General features: G+C 49.4%; 1 protein-coding gene across 4 annotated transcripts in view; it reads left to right on the top strand.

Moving 5' to 3' along the window:
- NCKAP1 (NCK associated protein 1) overlaps positions 1–12,500 on the top strand; it is a 241,185-nt gene that overhangs the window by 208,275 nt on the left and 20,410 nt on the right. For all 4 annotated transcript variants that reach the window (XM_075317420.1, XM_075317419.1, XM_075317418.1 and 1 more), the window contains 2 exons: positions 7,187–7,267; positions 8,395–8,488. In XM_075317420.1, the coding sequence (XP_075173535.1) occupies positions 7,187–7,267; positions 8,395–8,488 (175 nt within the window). The remainder of the gene's footprint in view (positions 1–7,186; positions 7,268–8,394; positions 8,489–12,500) is intronic.

The following is a 12,500-nucleotide window of genomic DNA, read 5'->3' as shown; positions in this document are numbered from 1 at the left end:
GCCGCGGTGTTTGTGTGTTGGGTGTTGTATGTGTGCGGCGTTGTCTGTGTGTGTGGGTGTCTGTGTAGGGCGGTGTTTGTGGTTCCCAGTGTGTGTGTGGTGTGTTTTGCAGTGCGCCTGTGGCGGTGTGTGTGTGTTTTGGGGGGAGGTGTGCACTCCCCATCGTGCTCCATCCCTCATGCTGCGCACCCCCCATCGTGCTCCATCCCCCATGCTGCGCACCCCCCATCGTGCTCCATCCGTCATGCTGCGCACCCCCCATCGTGCTTCATCCCCCCATGCTGTGCACCCCCCATCGTGCTTCATCCCCCATGCTGCGCACCCCCCATCGTGCTCCATTCCCCATGCTGCGCACCCCCCATCGTGGTCCATTCCCCATGCTGCGCACCCCCCATCGTGCTCCATTCCCCATGCTGCGCACCCCCCATCGTGCTCCATTCCCCATGCTGCGCACCCCCCATCTTGCTCCATCCCCCATGCTGCGCACCCCCCATCGTGCTCCATCCCCTATGCTGCGCACCCCCCATCGTGCTTCATCACCCATGCTGCGCACCCCCCCTTGTGCTCCATCCCTCATGCTATAATAGTCCTCCTATTATACTCAGAGAGGAGTATAATAGGAGGACTATAATAGGAGGAGTGGTCCTGGGGAAAGGAGTATAATGGGAGGAGTGGTCCTGGGGAAAGAGGAGTATAGTGGGAGGAGTGGTCCTGGGGAAAGAGGAGTATAATGGGAGGAGTGGTCCTGGGGAAAGAGGAGTATAATGGGAGGAGTGGTCCTGGGGAAAGAGGAGTATAATGGGAGGAGTGGTCCTGGGGAAAGAGGAGTATAATGGGAGGAGTGGTCCTGGGGGGGAGGTGTATAGGTGCCCAACGTTTGCCGGGGCGGGGCCGAGCGGGCCAACGTGTGCTTGGGGCGGGGCCAAGCGGGTCGCCGCGGGCGGGGCTGAGTGGGCCAACATGTGCTGGGGGCGGAACCGAGCGGGCCAACGTGTGCTGGGGCCGAGTGGGCGAGGCGTCAGCGTATGCCGGCTCCCTGCACATGTGTACCGGGAGCCGGTGTACACTGGTAACCATGATACACATCAGGTAACTAAGGGAAGCGCTTCCTATAGTTACCTGATGTGTTTCATGGTAACCAGCGTACACCGGCTCCGTCACGATCCCAGCATCGCAAGGTTATGTCTGGGCTGGGTTGCCGGTATGGACTCCTGGGAGTGCACTGCAGAAGTTACCTGGGAGTCGGGGCTTCGTTTCAATTCGGGGGAAGGGGCGTGGCCGAGCGGGCAATGCGTGCGGAGGGCCGGGGCAAGCGGCCAATCCATGCGGGGGGCGGGGCCAAGCCGAGCCCAGACCAATCCGACGGTTGTCACTGTAACGACACGATCACTGTAACGACACAATTTTGGAGCAAGACAGAATAAGGCAATGAGATATATATATATATATAAAAAAGCATAAAACATGCCTCTAGTTCCTACTATTATAGTATTGTTCACCGGTTGAGACCTACGTATCAGTGAATGGAGTTGAGCTTCAAAACTAAACAGAACCAGTGGTCGAATTAAAAAAAAAAAAAAAATCAAATCCGAACCATCATTTCTATTCCTAGACAACGTCTCTAACATTTTTGCTCGCACAAATTATCAGTAAAATTAACCGTGTGTATGTAAAATATATATGTAATAATATATGTAAATTAGTGCATGTGTATATATTGTGTGTACATGTGTTAATGGGTGTATGTATATGTGGATATATGTATGTGTATGTGTGTGTGTGTGTGTGTATATAATATATATATAATATATATATATATATATATATATTTATATATATATAGGATAGAAATAATATTGTAAAGTAGTCAGTGCACAGCTTGTATAACAGTGTAAATTTGGTGTCTTCTAACTCAACACACAGCCATTAATGTCTAAACCTCCTGCAACCAAAGTAAATACACCCCTAAGTAAAAATAGCCAAATTGTGGCCAATGTGTCAATATTTTGTGTGGCCACCATTATTTTCAAGCAATGAACTAGCTCTCATGGAGGTCACTAGAGCTTCACAGGAGCCGCTGGATTCTCACCCATCCTCCATGATGACATCACGGAGCTGGTGGATGTTAGCGACCTTGCGCTCCTCCACCTTCTGCACTGAAGTGGTGTTCTAAATCTAAGCCCCCAGTCTTATACTCGGCCTCCGGCAAATTCATCTTTTTTCAGCACCACTCCGGTCTCTCATCAATATCTTCTGATAAGCCAAAACTTTTGTCATAAGCTCCCGATGCAACTCTGAGAGCCAGCACGAGGCTCCCATAGACTTGTATTAAGTTTTGACCATCGCCACTCTCTAGGAAACACTAGAGCTGCCGGCAGGTCACAAATCACCGGAGACTGACCGGAGCAACGCTGGTAAAAAATGAAGATGTGGCAAGTAAGTAGAAGTCAGGTGGCAGGGGACTTAAGGCCCCGTCACACACACAGATAAATCTTTGGCAGATCTGTGGTTGCAGTGAAATCATGGACATATTGTTCCATTTGTACACAGCCACAAACCTGGCACTGATTGTCCACAATTTCACTGCAACCACAGATCTACCGCAGATTTATCTCTGTGTGTGTGTGACAGGGCCTTTCTTTGTCGCTCCATTGGGAGACCCAGACAATTGGGTGTATAGCTTCTGCCTCCGGAGGCCACACAAAGTATTACACTTAAAAGTGTAACCCCTCCCCTCTGCCTATACACCCTCCCGTGCATCACGGGCTCCTCAGTTTTATGCTTTGTGTGGAAGGAGGCACACATCCACTCATGCATTCCCTTTTTACTCAGCAGCAGCTGCTGATGTTATCGGTTGGAAGAAAAGAGGGCTCCCACGGGGCCCCCGGCATGCTCCCTTCTCACCCCACTACGTCGGCGGTGCTGTTAAGGTTGAGGTACCCATTGCGGGTACGACGGCCGGAGCCTCATGCCGTATTTCCTTCACCATCCCTTGGGGGCTCTGGGAGAAGTGGGATCCTGAGCGGTCATCCAGGTACTGGGACCGTGCTCCCTCCGCAGCCCCTGTGTGGAATCTGTCGGACCGGAGTATTTTCTTCATCAGGGACAGGGCCCTGCATCTGTCAGGTACTCTGTGTCCCCATGGGGACGGTTTATGGAGCGCCTGGCACTCGGACGCTGCAAGGGCTGCTAGGCCGTGAAAGCCGGGGGACTTCCGCGCCGACCGCGCCTGTTTGTCGGCCGCGGTCATAAATTTAGTCCCCGGCTTCAGTTGCGGCCTACTTGAAAAATCCCGCCCCCGGACCTGTCTGTCAGGATAGGGGCGGTAGAGCCGACCGGACGCTGCCTGGGACAACTGCGGCTGCTGATCGTGAAAGCCGGGGGACTTCCGCGCCGACCGCGCCTGCTTGTCGGCCGCGGTCATAAATTTAGTCCCCGGCTTCAATTGCGGCCTACTGGCAAAACTCCCGCCCCCGGACCTGTCTGTCAGGGTAGGGGCGGGACAGCCGTCCTGACGTCGGCAGTGAGGGCCGGAGCATCCTGCATGCTTCCTCCCCCCTCTCTGATCACAATAGGGACCCCAGATTCCCGCACTTTTTCCTCTGGCGATGCTGCCCAGAGTACTACGCAAGATCAGGTCCGAGTGCCACCGCGCCATTCTCGTCGCTCCAGACTGGCCGAGGCGGTCGTGGTACCCGGATCTGTGGCATCTCACGGTGGATCAGCCGTGGGCGCTTCCAGACCGCCCAGACTTGCTGTCACAAGGGCCGTTTTTCCATCTGAATTCTGCGGCCCTCAACCTGACTGTGTGGCCATTGAGTCCTGGCTCCTAGCGTCTTCAGGGTTGTCTCAGGATGTCATTGCCACTATGAGACAGGCCAGGAAACCGACGTCCGCCAAGATCTATTACAGGTCTTGGCGGATTTTCTTGTCCTGGTGTTCTGATAATGGTTTTACTCCCTGGCCTTTTGCCTTACCCACTTTTCTTTCCTTCCTTCAATCTGGAATGGACAAGGGTTTGTCACTTAGCTCTCTCAAAGGACAAGTATCGGCACTCTCAGTTTTTTTTTCAAAAGCGCCTGGCCAGGCTTCCGCAGGTCCGCACGTTCCTGCAGGGAGTTTGCCACATAGTCCCACCTTACAAGCGCCCGCTGGAACCCTGGGACCTTAACAGGGTGCTAACGGCTCTTCAGAAACCACCTTTTGAGCCGCTGCGGGATGTCTCTTTATCGCGTCTTTCGCAGAAGGTGGCATTTCTAGTGGCAGTTACATCACTCCGAAGAGTGTCGGAGCTAGCAGCGCTGTCATGCAAAGCCCCCTTCCTGGTTTTTCACCAGGATAGGGTGGTCCTGCGTCCTGTTCCGGAATTTCTCCCTAAGTTGGTATCTCCTTTTCATCTCAATCAGGATATCACCTTACCTTCATTTTGCCCTAATCCAATTCACCGTTTTGAAAAGGATTTGCACTCATTAGATCTAGTGAGAGCACTCCGGTACTACGTGTCTCGCACGGCGCCCCTGCGCCGTTCAGATGCGCTCTTTGTCCTTGTCGCTGGTCAGCGTAAGGGTTCGCAGGCTTCCAGGTCAACCTTGGCTCGGTGGATCAAGGAACCGATTCTTGAAGCTTACCGTTCTTCGGGGCTTCCGATTCCGTCGGGGCTGAAAGCCCATTCTACCAGAGCCGTGGGGGCGTCCTGGGCATTGCGGCACCGGGCGACGGCTCAACAGGTGTGTCAGGCAGCTACGTGGTCTAGTCTGCACACTTTCTTGAAGCACTATCAAGTGCATGCCTATGCTTCGGCAGATGCCAGTCTAGGTAGGCGAGTCCTTCAGGCGGCGGTGGCCCACCTGTAAGAGGGAGTCGTGTCGGCGCTTGTTATCGAGGTATTCTTTTACCCACCCAGGGACTGCTTTTGGACGTCCCAATTGTCTGGGTCTCCCAATGGAGCGACAAAGAAGAAGGGAATTTTGTTTACTTACCGTAAATTCCTTTTCTTCTAGCTCCTATTGGGAGACCCAGCACCCGCCCCTGTTCCCTTCGGGCTAGTTGTTCTTTTGTGTACACATGTTGTTCATATTGAATTGTTCTTTTGGTTCATGGTTTTCAGTTCTCCGAACATCCTTCGGATTGAATTTACCTTAGACCAATTTATAAGTTTCCTCCTTCCTGCTTTTGCACCAAAACTGAGGAGCCCGTGATGCACGGGGGGGTGTATAGGCAGAGGGGAGGGGTTACACTTTTAAGTGTAATACTTTGTGTGGCCTCCGGAGGCAGAAGCTATACACCCAATTGTCTGGGTCTCCCAATAGGAGCTAGAAGAAAAGGAATTTACGGTAAGTAAACAAAATTCCCTTCTTCTATTTAACCCCTTTATGACATCCGCAGTAAATGTACAGCACATGTCGGAAGCAGGTGTATGGAGCAGGATCACAGGGTGACATCGCCCTACATTCGTCAGGTGATTACTGTGTACTACAGCCAGGACCTGCCGCTAACAGACGCAGCTGGAGCAGTGCTTTGGCCGCAATTGTTAACCTGTTCAATCTCAGTGTCAAACTCTGACAGAGGGTTTTAACACACACTGGCATAGGGGCGTGCCATTTTAAGTTTCGATCGGCGCACATGACGTGAACATTGTTCACCAATCGTTTGCTATGACAGCAGAGGATCTGCTGAAGACCTCCATGCTTGTCATAGCCAGGGCTGTGGAGTCGGTAAGCCAAACCTTCGACTCCGACTCCGACTCCTCAAATTCTCTTGCACCGACTCCGACTCCGACTCCGACTCCGGCTCCGGCTCCGACTCCGACTCCTACATATATTGCTTATAGTTAGGTGAAAAATTTATTGTAATACATGAGCATGTGTATGTGAACATCAGACATTTAATAATTTTTATGATACAATAATCAAGATATTTGGATAGAACATAAAATATATTTATTGGAATACAACTTTAGAACACAAAAAACTGTAATAAATTGTAAATATGTAATACACTATGTAATATACAGTAGATTACATATATATCTTGTGTGTGTATATACACTGTGTGTATATATACACATATATATATATATATATATATATATATATATTACATATTTACAATTTATTAGTTTTTTGTGTTCTAAAGTTGTATTCCAATAAATATGTTATGTTCTATCCAAATATCTTGATTATTGTATCATAAAAACAATTAAATGTCTGATGTTCACATTGTACTACAATAAATGTTTCACTTAAATATAAGCATTATACTAAATGTTATTATTTAGTAAAATATTCAGCACATTCTGCATTGCACTCCTGTCCCCAATTTATTATATATGTTAGGAGTCGGAGTCGGTGCATTTTATACCGACTCCGACTCCACCAAAATGAGCTCCGACTCCGACTCCGACTCCACGACTCCGACTCCGACTCCACAGCCCTGGTCATAGCAGTGCTGCCTGGGGCCGGGCTTCAAAGTAGACTGTGATTTCTGCTATATACAGCTGTTGCACAAGCAATCAGACAATCACAGGCTATAGTCTCCTTACGGGACTATTAAAAACTGAACACTATAAAGAAAAAAAAAATTATGAAAAATAAATAAAAATAAGTTGAAATTACCCTAATTTTTTCCCCTATTAAAAAGAAAGATAATAGAAAAATAAAGAAAACACACGTGTATCATCGCGTTAAACAGTCCGATGTATCAAAATATAAAAATTATTAACCCAATCGGTGAACGCTATAAACGAAAAAAATCAAGAACACCAAAATTAAGTTTTCTTAGTCTCTGCAATACAAAGAATGTTGTAACAAGCCGTGAAAACGTCAAATCTATCCCAAAATGTTATCAATAAAAATGTAGTCTCGCACCGACGTGTTATGTGAAATAAGTCAGGGCCGTGTCTCGCTCACCGGAGAGGACCATCGCATGTGGCATCTTGTGATTGTGAATGAGTCACTGGTGAATGGAGGAAGAGATGAGGCACCAGAAATGCAATGTTTCCCGGCGGTGCAGAATGCTTTCATCCTCCCCCAGATTGTGCTGTGCGCTATGAAAGCCCCAGACTGCCCTGTACATCATGTCTGGTATTTTAGCTGATGATTGGCATTACCTGCTTATTAAAAGCATAGTCAAATGTCTTATCTGCGGACGCCTGGCATGCTGACATCTTCTTCCATTTCTCTCTCAGGTCTTATCTTACCACATTCCTTTCCTTGTAAGTTCTGTTGAAGACTTCAAGGATCACATTCCAAGGGAGACGGACATGAAGGTAAAAACTCTCTGGCGTAAAATTTCCTCCACCCGGCCCTGCTTGCTGTCTCTGCTGTGTGATATACTGCACCTTGTCTCCAGTGGTGTTCACATACATGCAAACACTTGCGGCATTCCTCCTGCTTTATTAGCACCACACTTGGGGTACATACGGCTGCTTTCACACATCCGTTTTTTACTGAGTGGCACAATACGGCGCTTTACAGAAAAAACGCAACCGGGTTTTTTTGCCGACAGTTGCGTTTTTTTCCGCATAGACTTGCATTAGCGCCGTATTGTGCCACATGGTGTTGCGTTGCGTCCGTTTTTTGCCGGATGCGGCATATTTAGCCCATGCGGCGGCCGGATGGAACGTTGCCTGGTACGTTTTTTTGTGCGTCGAAAAAAAACTAATCGTGCCGAATCCGGCGCGATTTACAATGCAAGCCTATGGAAGCCGGATGCGGCGTCCTGCGGCAAAAACCGCATCTGGCCGCCGGATGCGTTTTTTTTGCACTGCACATGCTCAGTATCAAGCCGCATCCGTCAAAAAACGGACGGGCCGCATGGAAAAACGTATGAAACGGATCCGTTTTTTTCGCCGCATCCGTTGCATAGGTTTTTGAGTTGGATTGAGCCGTACTGCAAAAACCGGATGTGTGAAAGCAGCCTACCAACGATCAGGACGCTACGGGTCCTGACCTGCAGGGCCATGAGTTTCCTCCATGGGAGACCACAGCTGCCCTTTCCCATGATCCAGGTTCGGGCAGTTACGGTCTCTCGCTGCATGTAGAGAACACTTGCAGCTCCGCAGAAACCAATTGACATGCTGCGGCTTGGAAAGCCATACCACAGATCAGTTTTTGCTGCAGGAAAAACAAGCACAGTGAGCATGGGATTTCTATTAACCCATCCACTGTGCTTGTACTGTACAATGCTGCATTTTGAACAAAGAGACAACATGCTGCATCCAAAATGCTGCAAACACTGATCGTGGGCACATAGCCTTATTATTAATACACACTCCTTGCCAACCACATAAGGCTGCCGTGTGCTTGGTGTACATTTCCAGAGACCTCAAATTGGTGACAGATTTCTTTAAAAATACTTTGAAATTGTATTATTATTTTTTTTTTTTTTTTATAGGTTGCAATGAATGTGTACGAATTATCATCAGCAGCCGGGTTGCCATGTGAAATAGACCCAGCCCTGGTTGTGGCACTGTCATCTCAAAAATCTGGTATGTCGTGTACAATGCTGACACTTACTTCACTACACTAATGTAAGGATGAAGACTCTATGCTGTTTTTACCTTCGTTTATTTTTATTATTTCAGTGCTGGGGTTGTGCTTTAAATGTAAGTCCCCAGCCCCCTGTCTTATACTCACTTTCCGCCATTTTCATCTGTTTCCTGCGCCGCTCTGGTCGGTCTCCTGTGATTTATCACCTGTTGGCTGCTCCAGTGTTTCATGGAGTGCGCTGGAAGTCACAGCTTAATGAAGTCTATGGGAGCCTTGTTCTGGCTCACATAGAGTTACATTGAGCGCTTGTGACTTAGTATCCAGCCAGTCAAAGGCTAGGGGCACAAAGATGGAGCTGTGTGACCGGAGCATCGCTGACAAAGAATGAAGATGGCAGAAGATAAGTTTAATGCAGGGGGCTTACATTTAAAGCACCAATACAATGCTTAAAAAAAAAAAAACAACAACAAATGGTGGAGTGGTAATTTAATCACAGCAAACTTATCAACCAACTCATGCTGCTTGAAGCATGGGCTGTATGAATCTGACACCGGCTGGGATTGTCGAGGTGGCTGCCACATGTAGCGAAGTGTTAATAGTCATAAAAAAACATAATAGATTCTTCTTTTCTCTAGGACGTGATATCATACAGTCAGGGGAGATGCATACAGAACCTTCCTTGTCTGTTTGTATAGTGTTGGTATCCAGTCTAATCCAGGCCTTCTGCAGTCATCTGCCATTAAACATTAAAGGGGTTGTCCGGTCTAAAATGATAAGTGACTGCAGACTTAAGAATCCTCCCTGCGCACAAACTGTGGGCTGCGAGAAGTTGCTGGATTCTGAGCCGGAAACGGCGGTGACGTGACCACAGTCGTACGCTATGCATTTTCTTATCCAGATCCCGACTAGTGGGCGTCTCCTCACTCAATAAAAATGTATTGAGCAAGGCCGTGACCACTGGATGGTCGCACCCCCTCCATACACTTGTATAGAGCGAGGCTATGCCCACTAGTTGGGTTCTGGCCAGGAATATGCATATCACACAATTGTGGTCACGTGATCCCAGCTCAGAAACCGGCAAATGTTTGCAACACACACTGTGCGCTGGGAAGATTCTTAAGTCTGCAGTAACATAGTGGTCTGCTTTCTTTCATGACTTCTGTATTCTTTAACTTTTGTAGCCGCTTGGACACTCCTTATGAAACTGCAGCTAGGGCTTATTTTTGGAGCAGGACTTATATTTTAAACATACTCGAAATCCTACTATGGCTTATTTTCGGGTTAGGTCTTGCATGTGCCAGTACAATGTGCATGTGAAGAAGAAGAATGCCAGTTAGATTTTTAAGAAAACATTATCTTAAACTTAGCACTGCTAAAGATTCTGTCGGCCATGGTGGAGGTTGTAAATTTAAACAAAAGAGGATAAGGAACTATATATGAAGGCATCTACTAAGAGGAGAGTGAGAATAAAACGGAACACACATAGCAGTGTCCTGAACGTGTATAGAAATAAACTCTTAGAAAATGTACATATACATATATATATAGATAGATAGATAGATAGATAGATAGATAGATAGATAGCGGTCTCCGGTTGTGGACTTCTGAATATATTCCCTGGGGTGCATTCTATTTGTAGGAGCGGTCTTCCCCACTCCAGCAGCATGTCTCACACGAGGAGCAAGGCCCCAAAGCTTTACACTGCATGCGCTGCATGTAAGCTCCTGCTGCCTGAACCGAGCACCTACCCACATTGTGAGGTCTGCTCTAACTTGCCGGTGCCACAGCCTGGAGTCTCACCCCCAGTGGTCTCTCAGGCTGCTTCTGCTCCTGTGGCTGAACCCCCAGCCTGGGTAGAATCCTTCTCTAGGTCTATATCCCAGTCATTTGCTGAGTCCATGGGACTTCTGTCCAGGACTTTGATGAATATGCATCAGCCCCCGTCACAGGGTGCCTCTAATGCGCTTGCTAAGGGTCCTTCAGGATCCCTATCCTCTGACCCCCGTCCACTGGAGCTCACAGAGGATTCATCATCAGGGCCCAGACCCCGTCCTCCTAAGAGGCGCCGCAGGGTCTCCTCTCCCTCCTCATCCCACGGCTCTGATTCAAGAGCTGACTCGCAGGATGAGGAGGATGCCTTTACAGGGGGTTCGGAGGCTAACTCCATGTGCCCCATTGATCTTTCTGAGGGTGACTCAGAAATAAGTGATTTGATTGCTTCCATTAATTCTGTACTGGATCTCAATCCGCCAGTATCAGAGGAGCAACCCTCTATGGCAGAAAAGCACCAGTTTACCTCGCCTAAGAGAGTAAAGAGTGTGTTCTTTAACCACTCCAGTTTTCAGACCGCTGTGACCAAACCCAGGGCCTGTCCTGACAAACGCTTCCCAAAGCGTGGTTCTGATGACAGTTTTCCCTTTCCACCTGAGGTGGTCAAGGAGTGGGCTCACTCCCCAAAGGTAGACCCTCCGGTGTCTAGGCTCTCAGCCCGGACCGTCAGATTGACCTTTTGGCCAAATCCGTGTATGAGGCGGCGGGGGCCTCGTTTTCCCCAACTTTTGCAGCAGTGTGGGCCCTCAAAGCCATCTCTGCTTCCCTGGAGGAGATGCATTCCCTCACCAGAGAATCTATGCCCGAGATGGTTGCCTTAACTTCTCAAGCTTCAGATTTTCTTCTTATGCCATGTCTGCCATGCTAGAGGCTTCCCACCGCACTGCGGTGGCTTCGGCTAATTCCCTCGTTATCCGCAGGGTCTTGTGGCTTCGAGAGTGGAAGGCAGATGCCTCTTCAAAGAAGTACCTTGCCGGGCTTCCTTTTGCTGGTTCCCGGCTGTTCGGTGAACAGCTGGATGAAATTATTAAAGAGGCTACTGGCGGGAAGAGCATTTCCATGCCACAAACCAAGACCAGGAAACCTGCCCAGGCTAGGATTCAGTCGAGGTTTCGCTCCTTTCGTTCCTCCAACTGGTCGTCCTCTAAGCCCTCCGGCTCGTCCGCTAACTCAGCTAAGGACCAGAAATCCAACTGGCGCCCAAAAGCGCGTCCACAGAAGACCGCAGGAGGTTCTGCCACTAAAGCAGCCTCCTCATGACTCTCTGCCCGCTCCGGCAACGTCCTTAGTCGGTGGCAGGCTCTCCCACTTTGGCGACGCTTGGTTCCAACACGTCTCCGATCAGTGGGTGAGAGAGATCATCTCACACGGCTACAGGATAGAATTCTTTTCCAGCCCGCCAAACAGATTTTTTCTCTCAACTCCCCCCTGCTCCAAGGCCGCCGCTTTTTCACAGGCCGTGGCAGCCTTGCAGGCCAACGGGGTAATTGTACCAGTTCCCGCCCGGGAACGGTTCAGAGGTTTTTACTCAAACCTCTTCCTAGTTCCCAAGAAGGACGGTACCTTCCGACCCATTCTGGATCTCAAGCTTCTCAACAAGCATGTTCGGGTGCGGCGCTTTCGCATGGAGTCTCTGCAATAAGTCATTGCCTCAATGACCCAGGGGGATTTCCTAGCGTCCATCGACATCAGAGATGCCTATCTACATGTGCCGATTGCAGTTTCACACCAGCGTTGGCTACGCTTTGCAATAGGAGAAGATCATTTCCAATTCGTGGCTCTCCCCTTCGGGTTAGCCACGGCCCCTCGGGTATTCACCAAGGTCATGGCAGCAGTGATTGCGGTTCTGCACCTCCAGGGGTTGGCAGTGCTCCCTTACCTGGACGACCTTCTAGTCAAGGCTCCATCCAGCGCAGACTGTCAGCGGAGTGTCTCGCTCGCTCTCGCCACTCTAGCCCAATTCGGGTGGCTTGTCAATCTTCCCAAATCCACTCTGACTCCGACCCAGAGTCTCACGTACCTAGGGATGCAGTTCGAGACTCTGCCGGCACTTGTGAAGCTGCCCTTAGTCAAACAGCAGTCCCTTCATCTGGCGGTGCGCTCTCCGTTGAGGCCCCGCCGTCATTCCATCAGGCACCTCATGCAGGTGCTGGGTCAGATGGTGGCGTCAATGGAAGCGGT

The sequence above is a fragment of the Anomaloglossus baeobatrachus genome, chromosome 7 (assembly GCF_048569485.1).
Source record: "Anomaloglossus baeobatrachus isolate aAnoBae1 chromosome 7, aAnoBae1.hap1, whole genome shotgun sequence".
NCBI lineage: Eukaryota > Metazoa > Chordata > Amphibia > Anura > Aromobatidae > Anomaloglossus > Anomaloglossus baeobatrachus.
The sequence above is the reverse complement of the archived record's forward strand: the minus strand, read 5'-3'. Positions and strand labels throughout refer to the sequence as shown.